Here is a 26,425-nt window from a genome sequence, read left to right as displayed (position 1 = left end):
TATAATCTAACACTGGTACCCTACACACCATGATCCATTCTATAATCTAACACTGGTACCCTACACACCATGACCCATTCTATAATCTAACACTGGTACCCTACAGACCATGATCCATTGTATAATCTAACACTGGTACTCTACACACCATGATCCATTCTATAATCTAACACTGGTACCCTACACACCATGATCCATTCTATAATCTAACACTGGTACCCTACAGACCATGATCCATTCTATAATCTAACACTGGTACCCTACAGACCATGATCCATTCTATAATCTAACACTGGTACCCTACACACCATGATCCATTCTATAATCTAACACTGGTACCCTACACACCATGATCCATTCTATAATCTAACACTGGTACCCTACAGACCATGATCCATTCTATAATCTAACACTGGTCCCTACACACCATGATCCATTCTATAATCTAACACTGGTCCCCTACAGACCATGATCCATTCTATAATCTAACACTGGTACCCTACAGACCATGATCCATTCTATAAACTAACACTGGTACCCTACACACACCATGATCCATTCTATAATCTAACACTGGTACCCTACAGACCATGATCCATTCTATAATCTAACACTGGTACCCTACACACCATGATCCATTCTATAATCTAACACTGGTACCCTACACACCATGACCCATTCTATAATCTAACACTGGTACCCTACACACCATGATCCATTGTATAATCTAACACTGGTACTCTACACACCATGATCCATTCTATAATCTAACACTGGTACCCTACACACCATGATCCATTCTATAATCTAACACTGGTACCCTACAGACCATGATCCATTCTATAATCTAACACTGGTACCCTACAGACCATGATCCATTCTATAATCTAACACTGGTACCCTACACACCATGATCCATTCTATAATCTAACACTGGTACCCTACACACCATGATCCATTCTATAATCTAACACTGGTACCCTACAGACCATGATCCATTCTATAATCTAACACTGGTCCCTACACACCATGATCCATTCTATAATCTAACACTGGTACCCTACAGACCATGATCCATTCTATAATCTAACACTGGTACCCTACAGACCATGATCCATTCTATAATCTAACACTGGTACCCTACAGACACCATGATCCATTCTATAATCTAACACTGGTACCCTACACACACCATGATCCATTCTATAATCTAACACTGTGTGTGTGTCTGACCGTGTGTGTGTCTGACTGTGTGTGTGTGTGTCTGACCGTGTGTGGGTGTGTGTCTGACCGTGTGTGGGTGTGTGTCTGACTGTGTGTGTGTGTGTGTCTGACTGTGTGTGTGTGTGTGTCTGACCGTGTGTGAGTGTGTGAGTGTGTCTGACCGTGTGTGGGTGTGTGTCTGACCGTGTGTGGGTGTGTGTGTGTGTGAGTGTGTCTGACTGTGTGTGTGTGTGTGTCTGACTGTGTGTGTGTGTGTCTGACCGTGTGTGAGTGTGTGTGTGTGTGAGTGTGTCTGACCGTGTGTGTGTGTGTCTGACCGTGTGTCAGTGTGTGTGTGTGTGTGTGAGTGTGTCTGACCGTGTGTGAGTGTGTGTGTGTGTGTGTGTGTGTCTGACCGTGTGTGGGTTGCGTAGCAGCATCAGTGATTCTGCTCTCCTCATCCTCTCCTGGTCCATCTCTCTGCTGATCGTCTGTTTGGTCTGGTAGGTCAGCTGTCTGTGGGGGGGCAAGCCTGGGAAACAGACCACCTGCTCCACACGCCTACACACACACACACACACGGTCAGACACACACACACACACACCCGGTCAGACACACACACACACACACACACACACACACACAGACGGTCAGACACACACACACACAGACACACGGTCAGACACACGGTCAGACACACGGTCAGACACACGGTCAGACACACACACACACACACACACACACACACACACAGAGACACAGTTGTGTTTTAGGTGTGTGTGTATTTGTGTTTTAGGTGTGTGTGTGTGTGTGTGTTTTAGGTGTGTGTGTGTGTTTGTGTTTTAGGTGTGTGTGTGTGTTTGTGTTCTAGGTGTGTGTGTGTGCGCGTGTGTCTGTTCGTGTGTGTGTTCTAGGTGTGTGTGTTCTAGGTGTGTGTGTGTGTGTGTGTGTGTGTGTTCTAGGTGTGTGTGTGTGTGTGTGTGTGACTCACGGCTCCAGAACGTAGACATATTGTCCATCAGGCGTTCTGTCCTGTCTGTAGGACAGGTTGTAGGAGATCATGGTGTGAATCAGATCAACCAGCTGCTGTTTCTCTCTGTCGCTGAACAGTTGGGGGTTCACCTGGACACACAGAAACACACACCTGTTATTCAACACCTGGACACACAGAAACACACACCTGTTATTCAACACCTGGACACACAGAAACACACACCTGTTATTCAACACCTGGACACACAGAAACACACACCTGTTATTCAACACCTGGACACAGAAACACACACCTGTTATTCAACACCTGGACACAGAAACACACACCTGTTATTCAACACCTGACCCCCCTGAACAGACCATAAACCAGACTGATGCTGGCACTGAGACCTCTCAACCAGCTGTATAAGGCCATAAACCAGACTGATGCTGGCACTGAGACCTCTCAACCAGCTGTATGAGGCCATAAACAAGACTGATGCTGGCACTGAGACCTCTCAACCAGCTGTATAAGACCATAAACAAGACTGATGCTGGCACTGAGACCTCTCAACCAGCTGTATAAGGCCATAAACCAGACTGATGCTGGCACTGAGACCTCTCAACCAGCTGTATAAGGCCATAAACCAGACTGATGCTGGCACTGAGACCTCTCAACCAGCTGTATAAGGCCATAAACCAGACTGATGCTGGCACTGAGACCTCTCAACCAGCTGTATAAGGCCATAAACCAGACTGATGCTGGCACTGAGACCTCTCAACCAGCTGTATAAGGCCATAAACCAGACTGATGCTGGCACTGAGACCTCTCTCAACCAGCTGTATAAGGCCATAAACAAGACTGATGCTGGCACTGAGACCTCTCAACCAGCTGTATAAGGCCATAAACCAGACTGATGCTGGCACTGAGACCTCTCAACCAGCTGTATAAGGCCATAAACAAGACTGATGCTGGCACTGAGACCTCTCTCAACCAGCTGTATAAGGCCATAAACAAGACTGATGCTGGCACTGAGACCTCTCAACCAGCTGTATAAGGCCATAAACCAGACTGATGCTGGCACTGAGACCTCTCAACCAGCTGTATAAGGCCATAAACCAGACTGATGCTGGCACTGAGACCTCTCAACCAGCTGTATAAGGCCATAAACAAGACTGATGCTGGCACTGAGACCTCTCAACCAGCTGTATATGTAGTTTAGGACAGATAATATCCAGTGAGTGTCCCTACAGGTTGTAGTTTAGGACAGATAATATCCAGTGAGTGTCCCTACAGGTTGTAGTTTAGGACAGATAATATCCAGTGAGTGTCCCTACAGGTTGTAGTTTAGGACAGATAATATCCAGTGAGTGTCCCTACAGGTTGTAGTTTAGGACAGATAATATCCAGTGAGTGTACCTACAGGTCATAGTTCAGGACAGATAATATCCAGTGAGTGTCCCTACAGGTCGTAGTTTAGGACAGATAATATCCAGTGAGTGTACCTACAGGTCATAGTTTAGGACATATAATATCCAGTGAGTGTACCTACAGGTCATAGTTTAGGACATATAATATCCAGGGTGTGTGTGTCCCTACAGGTCATAGTTTAGGACATATAATATCCAGGGTGTGTGTGTACCTACAGGTCATAGTTCAGGACAGATAATATCCAGTGTGTGTCCCTACAGGTCGTAGTTTAGGACAGATAATATCCAGTGAGTGTACCTACAGGTTGTAGTTTAGGACAGATAATATCCAGTGTGTGTACCTACAGGTTGTAGTTTAGGACAGATAATATCCAGTGAGTGTACCTACAGGTCGTAGTTTAGGACAGATAATATCCAGTGAGTGTACCTACAGGTTGTAGTTTAGGACAGATAATATCCAGTGAGTGTACCTACAGGTCATAGTTTAGGACATATAATATCCAGTGTGTGTACCTACAGGTCATAGTTTAGGACAGATAATATCCAGTGTTTGTGTGTGTGTGTGTGTGTGTACCTACAGGTCGTAGTTTAGGACAGATAATATCCAGTGAGTGTACCTACAGGTTGTAGTTTAGGACAGATAATATCCAGTGAGTGTACCTACAGGTCGTAGTTTAGGACAGATAATATCCAGTGTGTGTACCTACAGGTCATAGTTTAGGACAGATAATATCCAGTGAGTGTACCTACAGGTCGTAGTTTAGGACAGATAATATCCAGGGTGTGTGTGTACCTACAGGTTGTAGTTTAGGACAGATAATATCCAGTGAGTGTACCTACAGGTTGTAGTTTAGGACAGATAATATCCAGTGAGTGTACCTACAGGTCGTAGTTTAGGACAGATAATATCCAGTGAGTGTACCTACAGGTTGTAGTTTAGGACAGATAATATCCAGTGAGTGTACCTACAGGTCGTAGTTTAGGACAGATAATATCCAGTGTGTGTCCCTACAGGTCGTAGTTCAGGACATACAATATCCAGTGTTTGTGTGTGTGTGTGTGTGTACCTACAGGTCGTAGTTTGGGACAGATGATATCCAGCAGGAGAGACAGGATGTCCAGACTGAGACTAAGCTCACTGACTCTAGTCCTGATGCATGCTGGGACTTCAGACAACATGGCCGCCAGAGCGTTCCTGCTGGCTGAGGTCTTAGTTAGAGCCTGGAGAGAGAGGGGGAAGAGAGGGGAGAGGGGGAAAAGAGGAGAGGAGAGAGCGGGAAGAGAGGAGGAAGAGAGGGGGAAGAGAGAGGGGGGAGAGGAGAGAGGGGGAAGAGAGGAGAGAGGAGGAAGAGAGGAGAGGAGCAAGGGGGAAGAGAGGAGAGGATAGAGGGGGAAGAGAGGAGAGGAGAGGAGAGAGGAGGAAGAGAGGAGAGAGGAGGGAGAGGAGATATGGGGAAGAGAGGAGAGAGGGGGAAGAGAGGAGAGGAGATATGGGGCAGAGAGGAGAGAGGGGGAAGAGAGACGAGGAAAAGAGGAGAGGGGAAAGAGGAGAGGGGAAAGAGAGGAGGGGAAGAGAGGAGAGAGGGGGGAAGAGAGAGGGCCGATAAATTATTATAGAGAGCTATGGCTGAAATAACAGAGGATCTAGAATAAAACCCTGAGGAACACCACATTCTATCTATCTGTTCCTAGAATAGAACCCAGAGGAACACCACATTCTATCTATCTGTTCCTAGAATAGAACCCAGAGGAACACCACATTCTATCTGTTCCTAGAATAGAACCCAGAGGAACACCACATTCTATCTGTTCCTAGAATAGAACCCAGAGGAACACCACATTCTATCTATCTGTTCCTAGAATAGAACCCAGAGGAACACCACATTCTATCTATCTATTCGTAGAATATAACCCTGAGGAACACCACATTCTATCTATCTATTCCTAGAATAGAACCCAGAGGAACACCACATTCTATCTATCTGTTCCTAGAATAGAACCCAGAGGAACACCACATTCTATCTATCTATTCGTAGAATATAACCCAGAGGAACACCACATTTGATCTATTTGTAGAATAGAACCCTGAGGAACACCACATTCTATCCATCTATTCCTAGAATAGAACCCAGAGGAACAAAACACCACATTGTATCTAAGCCCAGGTTTTGTGTGTGTACCTCGTACTGGCTGTGGGGGTAGTTGATGCGGGGGACGTGTGTGTGAGCAAACAGGAAGTGGAAAGCTGCGGGGAGGAAGGGCTGGTATCGCAGCAGAGAGAAGTTTTGTCCTTGCAGCATGGCCTGGGTCAACCCGTCTGAGAAGCCCAACCAATCCAGAGCCTGACACACTCTGCCAAGACCGGGGTCCTTCACACGCATAGACAGGAAGTTATCATAGAGACCCTGGGAACAGAGAGAGAGAGAAGGGGGGGAGGGAGAGAGAGAGAGAGGGGGGGGGAGAGAGAGAGAAGGAGGGAGAAAGAGAGAGACAGAGAGAGATAGAGAGGGGGAGGGAGAGAGAGAAGGAGGGAGAGACAGAGAGAGAGAGAGAGAGAGAGAGGGGTAGAGAGAGAGAGGGGTAGAGAGAGAGAGGGGTAGAGAGAGAGAGGGGTAGAGAGAGAGAAAAGGGGGAGAGAGAGAGAGAGAGGAGGGGGAGAGAGAGAGAGGGGAGGGGGAGAGAGAGAGAAGGAGGGAGAGACAGAGGGAGATAGAGAGGGGGAGGGAGAGAGAGAAGGAGGGAGAGACAGAGAGAGAGAGAGAGAGGGGTAGAGAGAGAGGGGTAGAGAGAGAGAGGGAGAGAGAGGGGAGAGAGAGAGAGAGGAGGGAGGGAGAGAGAAAGAGAGAGAGAGAGAGAGGGAGAGAGAGAGAGAGGGGGAGAGAGAGAGAGAAGGAGGGAGAGAGAGAGAGAGAGAGAGATGGAGGAGGAGGAGGAGGGACAGAGAGAGTTGGAGGAGGAGAGAGAGAGAGAGACAGAGAGAGAGAGAGACAGAGAGAGAGAGACAGAGAGAGAGAGATGGAGGTGGAGGAGGAGGGACAGAGAGAGATGGAGGAGGAGAGAGAGAGAGAGAGAGAGAGGGACAGAGAGAGATGGAGGAGGGAGAGATATTAATAGAGGTTAGGTCCCAATAGCAACATGTTCTCTGATTAGATTTCTCCATTTAAAAAGTAATCTGGAACACATCTACCAGGATATACATTCTCCAGACTACATCTCATCCACATAGAGACAGATGGAGGAGGAGGGAGACAGAGAGAGAGAGGGGTTGCTGTGTCCTGCTGTGTGCTATCCTGCTGTGTGCTATCCTACTGTACTGCTGCAATACTGTGTGCTGGCCTACTGTCCTGCTGTCCTGCTGTGTGCTCTCCTACTGTGTGCTGTCCTACAGTCCTGCTGTGTGCTGTCCTACTGTGCTACTGTCCTGCTGTGTGCTGTCCTACTGTCCTGCTGTGTGCTGTCCAACTCTGTGCTGTCCTACTGTCCTACTGTACTGCTGTATGCTGTCCTACTGTACTGCTGTATGCTGTCCTACTGTACTGCTGTCCTACTGTGTGCTGTCCTACTGTGTGCTGTCCTACTGTGTGCTGTCCTACTGTCCTGCTGTGTGCTGTTCTACTGTCCTGCTGTCATGAGGTATACTATCCTACTGTGTGCTGTCCTGCTGTCCTACTGTCCTGCTGTGTGCTGTCCTGCTGTCCTACTGTGTGCTGTCCTGCTGTGTGCTGTCCTGCTGTGTGCTGTCCTGCTGTCCTACTCTCCTGGTGTATACTGTCCTACTGTGTGATGTCCTACTGTCCTGCTGTCCTACTGTCCTGCTGTGTGCTGTCCTGCTCTGTGCTGTCCTACTGTGTGCTGTCCTACTGTCCTGCTGTGTGGTGTCCTACTGTCCTGCTGTGTGCTGTCCTGCTGTGTGCTGTACTACTGTGTGCTGTCCTGCTGTTTGCTGTCCTGCTGTTTGCTGTCCTGCTGTGTGCTGTCCTAATGTGTGCTGTCCTGCTGTGTGCTGTCCTACTGTCCTGCTGTCTTACTGTCCTGCTGTGTGCTGTCCTAATGTCCTGCTGTGTGCTGTCCTGCTGTCCTACGGTCATGCTGTGTGCTGTCCTACTGTCCTGCTGTGTGCTGTCCTACTGTGTGCTGTGTGCTGTCCTACTGTGTCCTGTCCTGCTGTCCTACTGTCCTGCTGTCCTACTGTGTGCTGTCCTGCTGTGTGCTGTCCTGCTGTCCTGCTGTGTGCTGTCCTACTGTGTGCTGTGTGCTGTCCTACTGTGTGCTGTCCTGCTGTCCTACTGTCCTGCTGTCCTACGGTCATGCTGTGTGCTGTCCTACTGTCCTGCTGTGTGCTGTCCGACTGTCCTGCTGTCCTACTGTGTGCTGTCCTGCTGTGTGCTGTCCTACTGTGTGCTGCTGTCCTACTGTGTGCTGCTGTCCTACTGTGTGCTGCTGTCCTACTGTGTGCTGCTGTCCTACTGTGTGCTGCTGTCCTACTGTGTGCTGCTGTATACTATCCTACTGTGTGCTGTCCTACTGTGTGCTGTCCTGCTGTGTGCTGTCCTGCTGTGTGCTGTCCTGCTGTGTGCTGTCCTAAAGTCCTGCTGTGTGCTGTCCTGCTGTGTGCTGTCCTGCTGTCCTACTGTTTGCTGTCCTACTGTGTGCTGTCCTACTGTGTGCTGTCCTGTTGTCCTGCTGTGTGCTGTCCTGCTGTGTGCTGTCCTACTGTCCTACTGTGTGCTGTCCTGATGTCCTGCTGTGTGCTGTCCTACTGTGTGCTGTCCTACTGTATAATGTCCTGCTGTATAATGTCCTGCTGTATACAGTCCTACTGTGTGCTGTCCTACTGTGTGCTGTCCTACTGTATGCTGTCCTACTGTATGCCGTCCTACTGTATGCCGTCCTACTGTGTGCTGTCCTGCTGTATACTGTCCTACTGTGTGCTGTCCTACTATGTGCTGTCCTGCTGTCCTACTGTATACTGTCCTACTGTGTGCTGTCCTGCTGTGTGCTGTCCTGCTGTGTGCTGTCCTGCTGTGTGCTGTCCTGCAGTCCTACTGTGTGCTGTCCTACTGTCCTGCTGTATACTGTCCTACTATGTGCTGTCCTGCTGTCCTACTGTATACTGTCCTACTGTGTGCTGTCCTGCTGTATACTGTCCTACTGTGTGCTGTCCTGCTATGTGCTGTCCTGCCGTCCTACTGACCTGCTGTATACTGTCCTACTGTGTGCTGTCCTGCTTTGGAAGAGACTGTGTGTGTGTGTGTGTGTGTCTGTGTGTGTGTGTGTGAGACTGTGTGTGTGTGAGACTGTGTGTGTGTGTGTGTGTATGTGGGACTGTGTGTGTGGTGTGTGTGTGTGTGTATGTGGGACTGTGTGTGTGTGGTGTGTGTTACCTGTGTGAGTTTGTCGTGCTCTCCGGTGGAAGAGGCCAGGTGAAGGATGTGCTGTAGTCTCTCGGCCCCGCCTCCTTCTCTAAGGCCCTCTTCCAGCTCCTCGCCCACACGCTTCCTATACACCAAATATGGTCAACCAGGAAGACACCAAATATGGTCAACCAGGAAGACACCAAATATGGTCAACCAGGAAGACACCAAATATGGTCAACCAGGAAGACAAATAGTTAGTTATGGTTATCAATAGCATAGTTTGTTATAATACCGTTTGATGCGCGGCAGTTGGAAGATCTCCTGCCAGAGGTTGAACAGTCCTTTATTCTGATCCTTCTGACCGATCCTCATGGACTGGACCGACTGCACGTCCAGCTGTCTCTTCCCTCGACCGTGGAGGAACTACAACACATTAACACGTCCAGCTGTCTCTAACCTCGACCGTGGAGGAACTACAACACATTAACACGTCCAGCTGTCTCTAACCTCGACCGTGGAGGAACTACAACACGTCCAGCTGTCTCCAACCTCGACCGTGTAGGGACTACAAAGATTACGGATTGATTATGGATCCTAATTAGTTCCTGCCTATCTGATTCTACTGCTTACATCAGTTACCTGATGTGGAATAGAGTTCCATGTAGTCATGTAGTCATGGCTCTATGTAGTACCTTGTGCCTCCCTGGACAGACTTCTCTCCATCTTAACTTCCATCTTAACTTCATTAGGATAGGGGGCAGCATTCAGAATCTTGGATGAAAAGTGTGCCCAAATTAAACTGCCTGCTACTCAGGCCCAGAAGCTAGGATATGCATATAATTAGTGGATTTGGATTGAAAACACTCTGACGTTTCCAAAACTGTTAAAATAATGTCTGTGAGTATAACAGAACTGATATGGCAGGCGAAAACCCGAAGACAATCCAACCAGGAAGTACTATTATTTTGAAAGGCGGTTTTTCCATTGAAAGCCTATCCACCATACAAAGACTTAGGACCCAGTTCACGAGCTCTATGGCTTATTCTACATGTGGCCAGTCTTTATAGTTTCAGGCTTTTACTCTGAAAAATGAGGGAGATACAGCACTTTCAATCAGTGGCCAGTGGAAATTTCCATTCATCAGCCATGGGCCTGATCGGGAACTCGCCTTTCTTGTTTCTCCTTTCCTATTGACGAAGCTTTTGTCTGGTTGAAATATTATTGATTATTTATGACAAAAACAACCGGAGGGTTGATTTTAAACATCGTTTGGCATTTTTCTACAAACTTTTATTGTACTTTTGAAAACTTTTCGTCTGGACCTTGTGCATTAGGATTACTGGAAAAAACGCGCAAATAAAAAGGAGGTTTTTAGTCATAGAGAGGGACATTATCGAACAAAATAAACATTTATTGTCTAACATGGAGACCTGGGACTGCCACCAGATGAAGATCATCAAAGGTAAGTGATTAATTGTAATGCTATTTCTTTTGTGAGCCCTCTCCTTGGCTGGAAAATGGCTGTATGGTTTTCTGTGACTAGGTTGCCAAGTGGTAAAGAGCATCGGGCCAGGAACTGAAAGGTCATTGGTTCGAATCCCAGAGCTGTCAAGGCTGAAAAATCTGCCGTTCTGCACTTGAACAAGGCAGTTAAACCCCCAACAACTGCTCCCTGGATGCCGATGACATAAACGTTGATGAAGGCAGCTCTCTGCATCTCTTTGATTCAGAGGGGTTGGGTTAAATGCGGAAGACACATTTCGGTTTAATGTTGGGCAACAGACTAGGTTTCCCTCTTTGTTAATTGTTGCAGTCATTTCAGGCGCTGTAGTAACTGACATGTATAGTGTTGAGTCATCCACTCTGGCTTTAATCAAGGCAAGTGGCATGTCATTAGTAAAGATTGAAAAAGTAAAGGGTCCTAGACAGCTGCCCTGGGGAATTCCTCATTCTACCTGGATTATGTTGGAGAGGCTTCCATTAAAAAACACCCTCTGTGTTCTGTTAGACAGGTAACTCTTTATCCACATTATAGCAAAAATCTACAAAAATCTCTGAAACTGGAAACACTTATCTCCCTCACTAGCTTTAAGCACCAACTGTCAGAGCAGCTCACATATTACTGCACCTGTACATAGCCCACCTATAATTTAGCCCAAACAACTACCTCTTTCCCTACTGTATTTAATTTATTTATTTATTTTGCTCCTTTGCACCCCATTATTTTTATTTCTACTTTGCACATTCTCCCATTGCAAATCTCCCATTCCAGTGTTTTACTTGCTATATTGTATTTACTTCGCCACCATGGCCTTTTTGCCTTTACCTCCCTTATCTCACCTCATTTGCTCACATCGTATATAGACTTGTTTATACTGTATTATTGACAGTATGTTTGTTTTACTCCATGTGTAACTCTGTGTCGTTGTATGTGTCGAACTGCTTTGCTTTATCTTGGCCAGGTCGCAATTGTAAATGAGAACTTGTTCTCAACTTGCCTACCTGGTTAAATAAAGGTGTTCTCAACTTGCCTACCTGGTTAAATAAAGGTGTTCTCAACTAGCCTCCCTGGTTAAATAAAGGTGTTCTCAACTAGCCTACCTGGTTAAATAAAGGTGTTCTCAACTTGCCTACCTGGTTAAATAAAGGCGTTCTCAACTTGCCTCCCTGGTTAAATAAAGGTGAAATAAATAATAAATAAATAGCAGGGGGTGTAAAGCCAACAGCAGACTGTGACCGATAATGTCAAAAGCTGCACTGAAGTCTAACAAAACAGCCCCCACAATAATTTTAACATCAATTTCTCTCAGCCAATCATCAGTCATTTGTGTAAGTGCTGTACTTGTTGAATGTCCTTCCCTATAAGCGTGCTGAACGTCTGTACTCAATTTGTTTACTGTGAAATAGCATTGTATCTGGTCAAACACAATTTTTTCCAGAAGTTTACTAAGGGTGGGTAACAGGCTGATTGGTCGGCTATTTGAGCCAGTAAAGAGGGCTTTACTATTCTTAGGTAGTGGAATGACTTTAGCTTCCCTCCAGGCCTGGAGGGCACACGCTCTCTAGTAGGCTAATATTGAAGATATGGCAGATAGAGGACGATATTGCCACTCCTCTCATTCATTTTCCATCCCAGTTGTCACCTGTGAGTTAATGTGTACAGACAGGTGTTCCTCAGGGATCAGTGTTTGGACCCTTGACATTATTGTAATACAAGGTAGCTCTTATAATCTGGAAACACAGTGTGCAATTGGTTTGCTGTGTGTGTGTGTGTGTGTGTGTATGTACCTGCAGTGTATTTATGCAGGATCTGATGTCGTTGTCCGTCTTCTCACAGAGAGCCATCAGAGTCCCCATGTCAGCCTTCATACCCTGGCCCCTGGAGATCTAACCCACACATTAACATAAAGACCCCCATCATGGCTGGTCTGACATGTCAGTCTTCAGGACCCCTGGCCCATGGAGATCTAACCCACACATTAACATAAAGACTCCCATCATGGCTGGTCTGACATGTCAGTCTTCATACCCTGGCCCCTGACCCCTGGAGATCTAACCCACACATTAACATAAAGACCCCCATCATGGCTGGTCTGACATGTTGCATCACCACTTAGAAAATTAAAACAAAGATTACCTCAGCCAGTCTCTGTGCCAGGCGGGAAGGCTGTGTCTGGGGGAAGGCCAATAGGAACGCCTGCTGCCTCAGAGGCCTCAGGGCTGGAACATACCTGACAGGACAGAGAACCAATCAGATCACAGATAGGGATAAACCCCTCCCCCCTCCATCTCTTACAGGTCGTTACAGATGCAGATGATTGGTCGGAGGAGGACCGACTCTTTTTTCTTCTTCTTCTTTAGAGGCTCCGCCTCTGAATCCGCCCCCTGGCTGTCCTTCCTGTTCAGAGTGGCCAATAGGATGCTGATGGCAGCCTGCCGACCAATCACAGAGAGAGAGAGATGAGGCTAGGTGAGAGTGGTCCAATAGAAGGGCAGGGACGGAGTGGTGGGCGGGACTTACGGCGGGCGCTCCGTCAATCTCGTCAATGATGAGGCAGTTAGGCTTCTCATTGGCTCCCAGCACTGACCTCATCTGGGTTGCTGTGTCGATACGCTTCTGGAACAGCTCCGCACTGCGGTCATCACTATGGAAACCACAGCATCAACAACCCCTTAGTTATTATGGGAAACCACAGCGTCAACAACACCTTAGTTACTATGGGAAACGACAGCGTTAACAACACCTTAGTTACTATGGGAAACCACAGCGTCAACAACACCTTAGTTACTATGGGAAACCACAGCGTCAACAACACCTTAGTTACTATGGGAAACCACAGCGTCAACAACACCTTAGTTACTATGGGAAACAACAGCGTCAACAACCCCTTAGTTACTATGGGAAACCACAGCATCAACAACCCCTTAGTTACTATGGGAAACCACAGCATCAACAACCCCTTAGTTACTATGGGAAACCACAGCATCAACACCACCTTAGTTACTATGGGAAACCACAGCATCAACACCACCTTAGTTACTATGGGGAAACCACAGCATCAACAAAACCTTAGTTACTATGGGAAACCACAGCATCAACACCACCTTAGTTACTATGGGAAACCACAGCATCAACACCACCTTAGTTACTATGGGAAACCACAGCATCAACACCACCTTAGTTACTATGGGGAAACCACAGCATCAACAAAACCTTAGTTACTATGGGAAACCACAGCATCAACACCACCTTAGTTACTATGGGAAACCACAGCATCAACAACACCTTAGTTATTATGGGGAAACCACAGCATCAACAACACCTTAGTTACTATGGGAAACCACAGTGTCAACAACACCTTAGTTACTATGGGAAACCACAGTGTCAACAACACCTTAGTTACTATGGGAAACCACAGCATCAACAACACCTTAGTTACTATGGGAAACCACAGTGTCAACAACACCTTAGTTACTATGGGAAACCACAGCATCAACAACACCTTAGTTACTATGGGAAACCACAGTGTCAACAACACCTTAGTTACTATGGGACACCACAGCATCAACAACCACTTAGTTGCTATGGGAAACCACAGCATCAACTTGTTGAAGTCGTTAAACCCACCTGGCGTTAATCTCCACCACGTTGTACCCAGCATGCTTAGCGATGATGTGGGCTAGAGTGGTCTTCCCTAAACCCGGAGGACCAGAGAGCAGCACCACCTAGTGGGAGGACGACAGATTAACCAGCTATATTAACCTAGTAGTATATATACTAACAGCTATATAACCTGACAGCAGCACCACCTAGTGGGACGAGGACAGATTGGTCTACCTACCTTGTATTTATCAGTCTGTGTAGTTCTACCTACCTTGTATTTATCAGTCTGTGTGATGTGTAGTTCTACCTACCTTGTATTTATCAGTCTGTGTAGTTCTTCCTACCTTGTATTTATCAGTCTGTGTAGTTCTTCCTACCTTGTATTTATCAGTCTGTGTGGGTCTACCTACTTCTATTTATCAGTCTGTGTGGGTCTACCTACTTCTATTTATCAGTCTGTGTAGTTCTTCCTACCTTGTATTTATCAGTCTGTGTGGGTCTACCTACTTCTATTTATCAGTCTGTGTAGTTCTACCTACCTTGTATTTATCAGTCTGTGTAGTTCTACCTACCTTGTATTTATCAGTCTGTGTGATGTGTAGGTCTACCTACCTTGTATTTATCAGTCTGTGTAGTTCTACCTACCTTGTATTTATCAGTCTGTGTGATGTGTAGTTCTACCTACCTTGTATTTATCAGTCTGTGTAGTTCTTCCTACCTTGTATTTATCAGTCTGTGTAGTTCTTCCTACCTTGTATTTATCAGTCTGTGTAGTTCTACCTACCTTGTATTTGGGCCTTTTGTATTGGTCCAGTTCGGCCTCCAGAAGCTCCTCAGTGATCTGACTCTTGGTCTTAAATTTCTGATTGGCTTGATTAAAGTTTCCCTGGCTCCGGTTGGTGGAATTAAAGCGACCCCGGCCCTTATTGAAGCGTCCCTGGTCCTGATTGGCTGTGTTCTGGTCGGGCCTCTCGGCTGGGGGTTGGCGTGTCTTCCTCTCTCGTCCAAACACCACCTGGTCCCACAGCTTCAGCCACTTCAGCAAACAGCGGTTGGTGAACTACACACACACACACACACACACACATTATACACACACACACACATTATACACACAGAAACACATTATACACACAAACACATTACACACACACACACATTATACACACAGAAACACATTATATACACACACACACACAAACATTATACACACAGAAACACATTATACACAGAGAAACACATTATACACACACACACATTATACACACAGAAACACATTATACACACAGAAACACATACACACAGAAACACATTATACACACATTATACACACACACACACACACATTATACACACAGAAACACATTATACACACACACACACACATTATACACACAGAAACACATTATACACACACACTATACACACACACACACACTATACACACAGCAATTAACACAGTAATTATACACAGTAATTACACACACACACACACACACACACACAGGCTTGGGAAGTAAAGATGAAATGTAATCCGCTAGAGTCTCGTTCCCCCTCCACCACTCACGTCGTCGCTGAGTAGTTCAGTGTAGTGTTGAGGAGAAAACTGATCCACCCAGAGACGAGAAGATTCCTCCTCCTCCTCCTCTCGATCCCCCTCTTCTCTCTGTCTGCCGTCCAGCTCTCCAAACTCTTCATCCACTTGACTGAACACACACACACACACACGTTTATGCTATAAACAAGTATTAATGTACAGAAACGACAATATCTATCAGGTGATACAGTCCCAGTCAACAGTTTGCACACCTCCTCATTCCAGGGTTCTAGAACACCTACTCATTCCAGGGTTCTAGAACACCTACTCATTCCAGGGTTCTAGAACACCTCCTCATTCCAGGGTTCTAGAACACCTACTCATTCCAGGGTTTTTCTTTATTTTACTATTTTCTACATTGTAGAATAATAGTGAAGACAACAAAACTATGAAATAACACATATGGAATCATGTAGTAACCAAAACAGTGTTAAACAATATATATAAAATATTTCCTATTTGAGATTCTTCAAAGTAGCCACCCTTTGCCTTGGTGACAGCTTTGCACACTCTTGGCATTCTCTCAACCAGCTTCATGAGGTAGTCACCTGGAATGCATTTCAATTAACAGGTGCACCTTGTTAAAAGTTAATGTGGAATTTCTTTCCCTCTTAAAGCTTTAAGGTAGGGGTGGTATACAGAAGATAGCCCTATTTGGTAAAAGACCAAGTCCATATTATGGAAAGAACAGCTCAAATAAGCAAAGTGAAACGACAGGCCATCATTACTTTAAGACAATGAAGGTCAGTCAATCCAGAACATTTCAACAACTTTGAAAGTTTCTTCAAGTGCAGTCGCAAAAACCATCAAGTTCAATGATGAAACTGTCTCTCATGAGGACCGCCACAGGAAAGGAAGACTCAGAGTTACCTCTGCTATGATGAAACTGTCTCTCATGAGGACCGCCACAGGAAAGGAAGACCCAGAGTTACCTCTGCTATGATGAAACTGGCTCTCATGAGGACCGCCACAGGAAAGGAAGACTCAGAGTTACCTCTGCTATGATGAAACTGGCTCTCATGAGGACCACCACAGGAAAGGAAGACTCAGAGTTACCTCTGCTATGATGAAACTGGCTCTCATGAGGACTGCCACAGGAAAGGAAGACTAAGAGTTACCTCTGCTATGATGAAACTGGCTCTCATGAGGACCGCCACAGGAAAGGAAGACTCAGAGTTACCTCTGCTATGATGAAACTGGCTCTCATGAGGACCGCCACAGGAAAGGAAGACTCAGAGTTACCTCTGCTACAGAGGATCATTTCATTAGAGTTACCAGCCTCGGAAACTGCAGCCCAAATAAATGCTTCACAGAGTTCAAGTAACAGACACATCTCAACATCAACTGTTCAGAGGAGACTGTGTGAATCAGGCCTTCATGGTCGAATTTGCTGCAAAGAAACCACTACTAAAGGAATTATAGAACATGACGTAATTATGCCGTTAAATTGAATCGAAGGGAAAAAAGTTATTTTACAACAATGCTTTTACTGATTGTAAAAAGGTATGGAACACAGTTAAGGGCTTACTTGGTACATCTATCTCCTCATGCCCATCTAGTGTGGAGGTTGGCGGGAGAATGATAACAGGACCAGTTGATATTGTACTATTACTACTACTAATAGTGCCAATCATTTTACTACTACTAATAGTGCCAATCATTTTACTACTACTAATAGTGCCAATCATTTTACTACTACTAATAGTGCCAATCATTTTACTACTACTAATAGTGCCAATCATTTTACTACTACTAATAGTGCCAATCATTTTACTACTACTAATAGTGCCAATCATTTTACTACTACTAATAGTGCCAATCATTTTACTACTACTAATAGTGCCAATCATATTACTACTACTAATAGTGCCAATCATTTTACTACTGCTAATAGTGCCAATCATTTTACTACTACTAATAGTGACAATCATTTTACTACTACTAATAGTGACAATCATTTTGCTGATTTTTTTTACACAGAAAATGAAATTACTAAGCAACAATGTAGACATAAATTCTTCCAAACAAGCTATTGTCCAATGGATTGATGATCATATTATGAGCAACAAGATCTGCTCTTTTAGTCTACAAACGGTGTCAGTGGAGGAGGTGTTAAACCTATTGAAGTCATTACCTGATGGTAAATCTACAGTGGAGGAGGTGTCAAACCTATTGAAGTCATTACCTGGTGGTAAATCTACAGTGGAGGAGGTGTTAAACCTATTGAAGTCATTACCTGATGGTAAATCTACAGTGGAGGAGGTGTTAAACCTATTGAAGTCATTACCTGATGGTAAATCTACAGGTTATGGTCTTATGGATAAACCAAACTACTGGGAGTGCAGCTAGACAACTGCTTATCATCGTCGTCTCAAATAACTAATTTATGTAAAAAAAAATATATTAAAACAGCATGCACAATCAGAAGGATAGCTAAATATTTACAAGGGAAAATCCTTCAGCAAATAACACAGGCATTGGTTGAGAGTCAAGTGAACTATTGTTCGGTGGTCTGGGGAAATGCATCATCTAGTGAAGTTAGGAGGCTGCAGAATGCACAGAATAAAGCAGCAAGGATTGTTTTAAGGTGGAGATACGGTTCTTCTGATGCAGTCATGGGTTGTTTTAAGGTGGAGATATGGTTCTTCTGATGCAGTCATGGGTTGTTTTAAGGTGGAGGTATGGTTCTTCTGATGCAGTCATGGGTTGTTTTAAGGTGGAGATATGGTTCTTCTGATGCAGTCATGGGTTGTTTTAAGGTGGAGATGTGGTTCTTCTGATGCAGTCATGGGTTGTTTTAAGGTGGAGATATGGTTCTTCTGATGCAGTCATGGGTTGTTTTAAGGTGGAGATATGGTTCTTCTGTTGCAGTCATGGGTTGTTTTAAGGTGGAGATATGGGTCTTCTGTTGCAGTCATGGGTTGTTTTAAGGTGGAGATGTGGTTCTTCTGTTGCAGTCATGGGTTGTTTTAAGGTGGAGGTATGGTTCTTCTGATGCAGTCATGGGTTGTTTTAAGGTGGAGATATGGTTCTTCTGATGCAGTCATGCGCAGTGTTCTTGGTTGGTCATCAATCGACAAGATAATTGACTAAAACATGCTTATCTTATTTTATAATATACATCATTTAAAACGGCCAAGTTCTATTCACAGCAGGTATTCAGATGGTAAGAGACAGACATTCAGTAAATACTAGGAATAGATTGGTTAGAGACAGACATTCAGTAAATACTAGGAATAGATTGGTTAAGAGACAGACATTCAGTAAATACTAGGAATAGATTGGTTAAGAGACAGACATTCAGTAAATACTAGGAATAGATTGGTTAGAGACAGACATTCAGTAAATACTAGGAATAGATTGGTTAAGAGACAGACATTCAGTAAATACTAGGAATAGATTGGTTAAGAGACAGACATTCAGTAAATACTAGGAATAGATTGGTTAGAGACAGACATTCAGTAAATACTAGGAATAGATTGGTTAAGAGACAGACATTCAGTAAATACTAGGAATAGATTGGTTAAGAGACAGACATTCAGTAAATACTAGGAATAGATTGGTAAGAGACAGACATTCAGTAAATACTAGGAATAGATTGGTTAGAGACAGACATTCAGTAAATACTAGGAATAGATTGGTTAAGAGACAGACATTCAGTAAATACTAGGAATAGATTGGTTAAGAGACAGACATTCAGTAAATACTAGGAATAGATTGGTTAAGAGACAGACATTCAGTAAATACTAGGAATAGATTGGTTAAGAGACAGACATTCAGTAAATACTAGGAATAGATTGGTTAGAGACAGACATTCAGTAAATACTAGGAATAGATTGGTTAGAGACAGACATTCAGTAAATACTAGGAATAGATTGGTTAGAGACAGACATTCAGTAAATACTAGGAATAGATTGGTTAAGAGACAGACATTCCGTAAATACTAGGAATAGATTGGTAAGAGACAGACATTCAGTAAATACTAGGAATAGATTGGTTAGAGACAGACATTCAGTAAATACTAGGAATAGATTGGTTAAGAGACAGACATTCAGTAAATACTAGGAATAGATTGGTTAAGAGACAGACATTCAGTAAATACTAGGAATAGATTGGTTAAGAGACAGACATTCAGTAAATACTAGGAATAGATTGGTTAAGAGACAGACATTCAGTAAATACTAGGAATAGATTGGTTAAGAGACAGACATTCAGTAAATACTAGGAATAGATTGGTTAAGAGACAGACATTCCGTAAATACTAGGAATAGATTGGTTAGAGACAGACATTCAGTAAATACTAGGAATAGATTGGTTAAGAGACAGACATTCAGTAAATACTAGGAATAGATTGGTTAAGAGACAGACATTCCGTAAATACTAGGAATAGATTGGTTAAGAGACAGACATTCAGTAAATACTAGGAATAGATTGGTTAAGAGACAGACATTCAGTAAATACTAGGAATAGATTGGTTAAGAGACAGACATTCCGTAAATACTAGGAATAGATTGGTTAAGAGACAGACATTCAGTAAATACTAGGAATAGATTGGTTAAGAGACAGACATTCAGTAAATACTAGGAATAGATTGGTTAAGAGACAGACATTCCGTAAATACTAGGAATAGATTGGTAAGAGACAGACATTCAGTAAATACTAGGAATAGATTGGTAAGAGACAGACATTCCGTAAATACTAGGAATAGATTGGTAAGAGACAGACATTCAGTAAATACTAGGAATAGATTGGTTAAGAGACAGACATTCAGTAAATACTAGGAATAGATTGGTTAGAGACAGACATTCAGTAAATACTAGGAATAGATTGGTTAAGAGACAGACATTCCGTAAATACTAGGAATAGATTGGTTAAGAGACAGACATTCAGTAAATACTAGGAATAGATTGTCCACCATCTCTGCGTTATCCAGACAGAAAAAAGAAATGGGCAAAATAACATTTAGATTTAGAGCTATAAAGAAATGGAATAAATTAACTGAGCAAACTAGAAACCTTTCAATATATAAGTTTAAACATTATTTAAAAACCATTTAAATATAGTATATATAAATGTTGTGGGACTATAGTAGATGAAGAATCAATATTTTTTAGACTGAGTATTTATTGGGTCATTATGCTAGTGTATTATGTATGTTTGTAACAGTGTGTTATATGTGAAAGTGTGTTTGTATTATAAATTATATTTTAATGTTAAGGACTCTTGGAAGATTAGTCCAAATGGGGACTAAAAGAGATCCTAATAAAATCAAATCAAAGGACACCAATAAGAAGAAGAGACTTGCTTGGACACATGAGTAATGGACATTAGACCGGCGGAAATCTGTCCTTTGGTCTGAGGAGTCTATTTGTGGTTCCAACCGCCGTGTCTTTGTGAGACACAGAGTAGGTGAACGGATGATCTCTGCATGTGTGGTTCCCACCGCGAAGCATGGAGGAGGAGGTGTGATGGTGCTTTGCTGGTGACACTGTCTGTGATTTATTTAGAATTCAAGGCACACTTAACCAGCATGGCTACCACAGCATTCTGCAGCGATAAGCCATCCCACCTGGTTTGCGCTTAGTGGGACTATCATTTTGTTTTTCAACAGGACAATGAGCCAACACACCTCCAGGCGGTGTAAAGGCTATTTTACCAAGGAGAGTGATGGAGTGTTGCGTCAGATGACCTGGCCTCCACATTAACCCGATCTCAACCAAATGAGATGGTTTGGGATGAGTTGGACCGCAGAGTGAAGGAGCCAACAAGTGCTCAGCATATGTGGGAACTCCTTCAAGACTGCTGGAAAAGCATTCCAGGTGAAGCTGGTTGAGAGAATGCCAAGAGTGTGCAAAGCTGTCATCAAAGCCAAGGGTGGCAACTTTGAAGAATCTCAAATATATTTTGATTTGTTTAACACTTTTTTGGTTACTACATGATTCCATATGTGTTATTTCATAGTTCATGTCTTCACTATTTTCCAACATAAAGAAAACCCCTTGAATGAGTAACTTTAACTTTAGATTGGTACTGCATGTACACACACACACACACCTGTTGAGTCGCTCTGTTAGGCGCTGAGATTCCTCCACCACTTGGCGATGACGCTGCAGAAACAGTCAGAAAATCAGAAACAGACAGAAAGTCAGCTCAGTCAGTCAGAAACAGACAGAAACAGTCAGCTCAGCCAGAAACAGTCAGAAACAGTCAGCTCAGTCAAAAACAGTCAGAAACAGTCAGCTCAGTCAAAAACAGTCAGAAACAGTCAGCTCAGTCAAAAACAGTCAGAAACAGTCAGCTCAGTCAAAAACAGTCAGAAAGAGTCAGCTCAGTCAGACAGAAAGAGTCAGCTCAGTCAGACAGAAAGAGTCAGCTCAGTCAGACAGAAAGAGTCAGCTCAGTCAGACAGAAAGAGTCAGCTCAGTCAGACAGAAAGAGTCAGCTCAGTCAGACAGAAAGAGTCATCTCAGTCAGACAGAAACAGACAGCTCAGTCAGACAGAAACAGTCAGCCAGAAACAGTCAGAAACAGTGAGCTCAGTCAGACAGAAAGAGTCAGCTCAGTCAGACAGAAAGAGTCAGCTCAGTCAGACAGAAACAGACAGCTCAGTCAGACAGAAACAGTCAGCCAGAAACAGTCAGCTCAGTCAGTCAGAAACAGTCAGCTCAGTCAGTCAGAAACAGTCAGCTCAGTCAGTCAGAAACAGTCAGCTCAGTCAGTCAGAAACAGACAGAAACAGTTAGTCAGAAACAGACAGAAACAGTCAGCTCAGTCAGTCAGAAACAGACAGAAACAATCAGCTCAGTCAGACAGAAACAGTCAGCTCAGTCAGTCAGAAACAGACAGAAACGGTCAGCTCAGTCAGTCAGAAACAGTCAGCTCAGACAGAAACAGTCAGCTCAGTCAGAAACAGTCAGCTCAGACAGAAACAGTCAGCTCAGTCAGAAACAGTCAGCTCAGACAGAAACAGTCAGACAGAAACAGACAGCTCAGTCAGAAACAGTCAGCTCAGTCAGAAACAGTCAGGGCTCAGTAGAAACAGTCAGCTGAGTCAGAAACAGTCAGCTCAGTCAGAAAACAGTCAGCTCAGTGAGAAACAGTCAGCTCAGACAGCTGTGTCAACTTGGGAAGCGTGTGTGGACGTGTTTAAGGTGAAGGTTTAACTATACTTGAAGACCAGAAGTAGAATAGTAAACAAACTAACATTTGACAAACTGGGAACATTTTGTTGGTCCCCATAAGGTGGAATCCTATTTAGGGGATTTCAAGGTTAAGGTTAGAATTAGGTTTAAGGTTAGGAGCTGGGTTAGGAGCTGGGTTAGGAGCTGGTTTGCACCATTTCATTGGTTATGGGTTAGGAGCTAGGGTTAGGAGCTGGGTTAAGGTTAGGATTAGGTTAAGGGTTAGGAGCTAGGGTTAGGAGCTAGGGTTAAGTCTGGGTTAAGGATAGGTTTAGGTTAAGGGTTAGGAGCTAGGGTTAGGAGCTAGGGTTAGGAGCTAGGGTTAAGGTTAGGATTAGGTTATGGGTTAGGAGCTAGGGTTAGGAGCTAGGGTTAAGGTTAGGATTAGGTTAAGGGTTAGGAGCTAGGGTTAGGAGCTAGGGTTAGGAGCTAGGGTTATGTTTTTGGGTTAAGGTTAGGATTAGGTTAAGAGTACGTGTTAGGTTTACAGAAAATGAATTGTGTGTCCCCGCAAGGTTAGCTGTGGGGGTGTACTCACCTTCTCGGCCACCTGTTCTCTCAGTACCTCGATGGGAACAGCCAGCAAACCCAATGCATTATGGGAGCTACGAAAAGCACTGGGGTCCACAGCCTATAAGACACAGTAAATAAGGGAGACAGAGAGAGAGGTGACTGGGGTCCTATAAGACAGTAAATAAGGGAGACAGAGAGAGAGGTGACTGGGGTCCTATAAGACAGTAAATAAGGGAGACAGAGAGGGTTAGTAGATATATAAGACAGTAAATAAGGGAGACAGAGAGTTGACTGGGGTCCTATAAAGACAGTAAATAAGGGAGACAGAGAGAGGTGATTGGTGGATCAGGTAAAGCTCAGTGATTGGCTAAAAGTTACCCTTCCCCTCATGTCGTCTGTCTGTCGGAGGTAGACGCGGTTTCCTGTCTGGTCCGTCACGCTAACGTATCCCCCCTCGGCCGGGGGGCGCTTCAGAACGTGACACGACGTTGCCGCGGTGACTCTCCGAGGAGACTCCTGGATGGCTGCGAAGCCACTGATGTCCAAGATCGCCGGGATTAGCTGGGGTCTACACACACACACACACACACACACACACACACACACACACACACACACACACACACTTTGATTTGAGAGTTCCTCATATTGACATTGGCTGCTGCCTCTGTTACTAATACGAATAGACTGAATGGGGCAGATCTATGCATCTATATATCTATGATCTAGATCTACGCAATCTGATAGTCAAACCAACTATATCAACACCAACCATCAGAGAGGACCTGAAACCACCTATTGGGACAGATCAATACCAACCATCAGACAGGGCCTGAAACCACCTATTGGGACAGATCAATACCAACTATATCAACATCAACCATCAGACAGGGCCTGAAACCACCTATTGGGACAGATCAATACCAACTATATCAACACCAACCATCAGACAGGGCCTGAAACCACCTATTGGGACAGATCAATACCAACCATCAGACAGGGCCTGAAACCACCTATTGGGACAGATCAATACCAACTATATCAACACCAACCATCAGACAGGGCCTGACACCACCTATTGGGACAGATCAATACCAACCATCAGACAGGGCCTGAAACCACCTATTGGGACCGATCAATACCAACCATCAGACAGGGCCTGAAACCACCTATTGGGACAGATCAATACCAACCATCAGACAGGGCCTGAAACCACCTATTGGGACAGATCAACACCAACCATCAGACAGGGCCTGAAACCACCTATTGGGACAGATCAATACCAACCATCAGACAGGGCCTGAAACCACCTATTGGGACCGATCAATACCAACCATCAGACAGGGCCTGAAACCACCTATTGGGACAGATCAATACCAACCATCAGACAGGGCCTGAAACCACCTATTGGGGCAGATCAACACCAACTATATCAATACCAACCATCAGACAGGGCCTGAAACCACCTATTGGGACAGATAAATACCAACTATATCAACACCAACCATCAGACAGGGCCTGAAACCACCTATTGGGACAGATCAACACCAACTATATCAATACCAACCATCAGACAGGGCCTGAACCCACCTATTGGGACAAGCAATACCAACCATCAGACAGGGCCTGAAACCACCTATTGGGACAGATCAATACCAACCATCAGACAGGGCCTGAAACCACCTATTGGGACAGATCAATACCAACTATATCAACACCAACCATCAGACAGGGCCTGAAACCACCTATTGGGACAGATCAATACCAACCATCAGACAGGGCCTGAAACCACCTATTGGGACAGATCAACACCAACTATATCAATACCAACCATCAGACAGGGCCTGAAACCACCTACTGGGACAGATCAATACCAACCATCAGACAGGGCCTGAAACCACCTATTGGGGCAGATCAATATCAACCATCAGACAGGGCCTGAAACCACCTATTGGGACAGATCAATACCAACTATATCAACACCAACCATCAGACAGGGCCTGAAACCACCTATTGGGACAGATCAATACCAACTATATCAACACCAACCATCAGACAGGGCCTGAAACCACCTATTGGGACAGATCAACACCAACTATATCAATACCAACCATCAGACAGGGCCTGAACCCACCTATTGGGACAGATCAACACCAACCATCAGACAGGGCCTGAAACCAGCTATTGGGACAGATCAATACCAACCATCAGACAGGGCCTGAAACCACCTATTGGGACAGATCAATACCAACCATCAGACAGGGCCTGAAACCACCTATTGGGACAGATCAATACCAACCATCAGACAGGGCCTGAAACCACCTATTGGGACAGATCAATACCAACCATCAGACAGGGCCTGAAACCACCTATTGGGACAGATCAATACCAACTATATCAACACCAACCATCAGACAGGGCCTGAACCCACCTATTGGGACAGATCAATACCAACCATCAGACAGGGCCTGAAACCACCTATTGGGACAGATCGATACCAACCATCAGACAGGGCCTGAAACCACCTATTGGGACAGATCAACACCAACCATCAGACAGGGCCTGAAACCACCTATTGGGACAGATCAATACCAACCATCAGACAGGGCCTGAAACCACCTATTGGGACAGATCAATACCAACCATCAGACAGGGCCTGAAACCACCTATTGGGGCAGATCAACACCAACTATATCAATACCAACCATCAGACAGGGCCTGAAACCACCTATTGGGACAGATAAATACCAACTATATCAACACCAACCATCAGACAGGGCCTGAAACCACCTATTGGGACAGATCAACACCAACTATATCAATACCAACCATCAGACAGGGCCTGAAACCACCTATTGGGACAGATCAACACCAACCAGACAGGGCCTGAAACCAGCTATTGGGACAGATCAATACCAACCATCAGACAGGGCCTGAAACCACCTATTGGGACAGATCAATACCAACCATCAGACAGGGCCTGAAACCACCTATTGGGACAGATCAATACCAACCATCAGACAGGGCCTGAACCACCTATTGGGACAGATCAACACCAACTATATC

At 44.6% G+C, this 26,425-nt stretch overlaps 1 protein-coding gene across 1 annotated transcript in view; it reads right to left on the bottom strand.

The window, feature by feature from the left end:
* The window catches only part of LOC139394524 (chromosome transmission fidelity protein 18 homolog), a gene marked incomplete at its 5' end in the record, with an annotated part of 44,216 nt that extends 20,322 nt beyond the window's left edge, over positions 1–23,894 (bottom strand). The window contains 16 exons of the mRNA XM_071142615.1: positions 1,620–1,764; positions 2,196–2,326; positions 4,679–4,828; positions 5,788–6,012; positions 8,992–9,106; positions 9,257–9,387; positions 12,253–12,351; positions 12,602–12,695; positions 12,761–12,897; positions 12,986–13,109; positions 14,093–14,190; positions 14,853–15,128; positions 15,636–15,774; positions 21,720–21,772; positions 23,385–23,477; positions 23,738–23,894. Of these exons, the coding sequence (XP_070998716.1) occupies positions 1,620–1,764; positions 2,196–2,326; positions 4,679–4,828; positions 5,788–6,012; positions 8,992–9,106; positions 9,257–9,387; positions 12,253–12,351; positions 12,602–12,695; positions 12,761–12,897; positions 12,986–13,109; positions 14,093–14,190; positions 14,853–15,128; positions 15,636–15,774; positions 21,720–21,772; positions 23,385–23,477; positions 23,738–23,894 (2,167 nt within the window). The remainder of the gene's footprint in view (positions 1–1,619; positions 1,765–2,195; positions 2,327–4,678; positions 4,829–5,787; positions 6,013–8,991; positions 9,107–9,256; positions 9,388–12,252; positions 12,352–12,601; positions 12,696–12,760; positions 12,898–12,985; positions 13,110–14,092; positions 14,191–14,852; positions 15,129–15,635; positions 15,775–21,719; positions 21,773–23,384; positions 23,478–23,737) is intronic.
* Between the last annotated feature and the right edge of the window lie 2,531 nt (positions 23,895–26,425).

The sequence above is a fragment of the Oncorhynchus clarkii genome, unplaced genomic scaffold (genome assembly GCF_045791955.1).
Source record: "Oncorhynchus clarkii lewisi isolate Uvic-CL-2024 unplaced genomic scaffold, UVic_Ocla_1.0 unplaced_contig_11241_pilon_pilon, whole genome shotgun sequence".
NCBI classification, from domain to species: Eukaryota; Metazoa; Chordata; class Actinopteri; order Salmoniformes; family Salmonidae; genus Oncorhynchus; species Oncorhynchus clarkii.
Note: the sequence above shows the minus strand (reverse complement) of the source record. Positions and strands in the feature narration are given on the sequence as shown.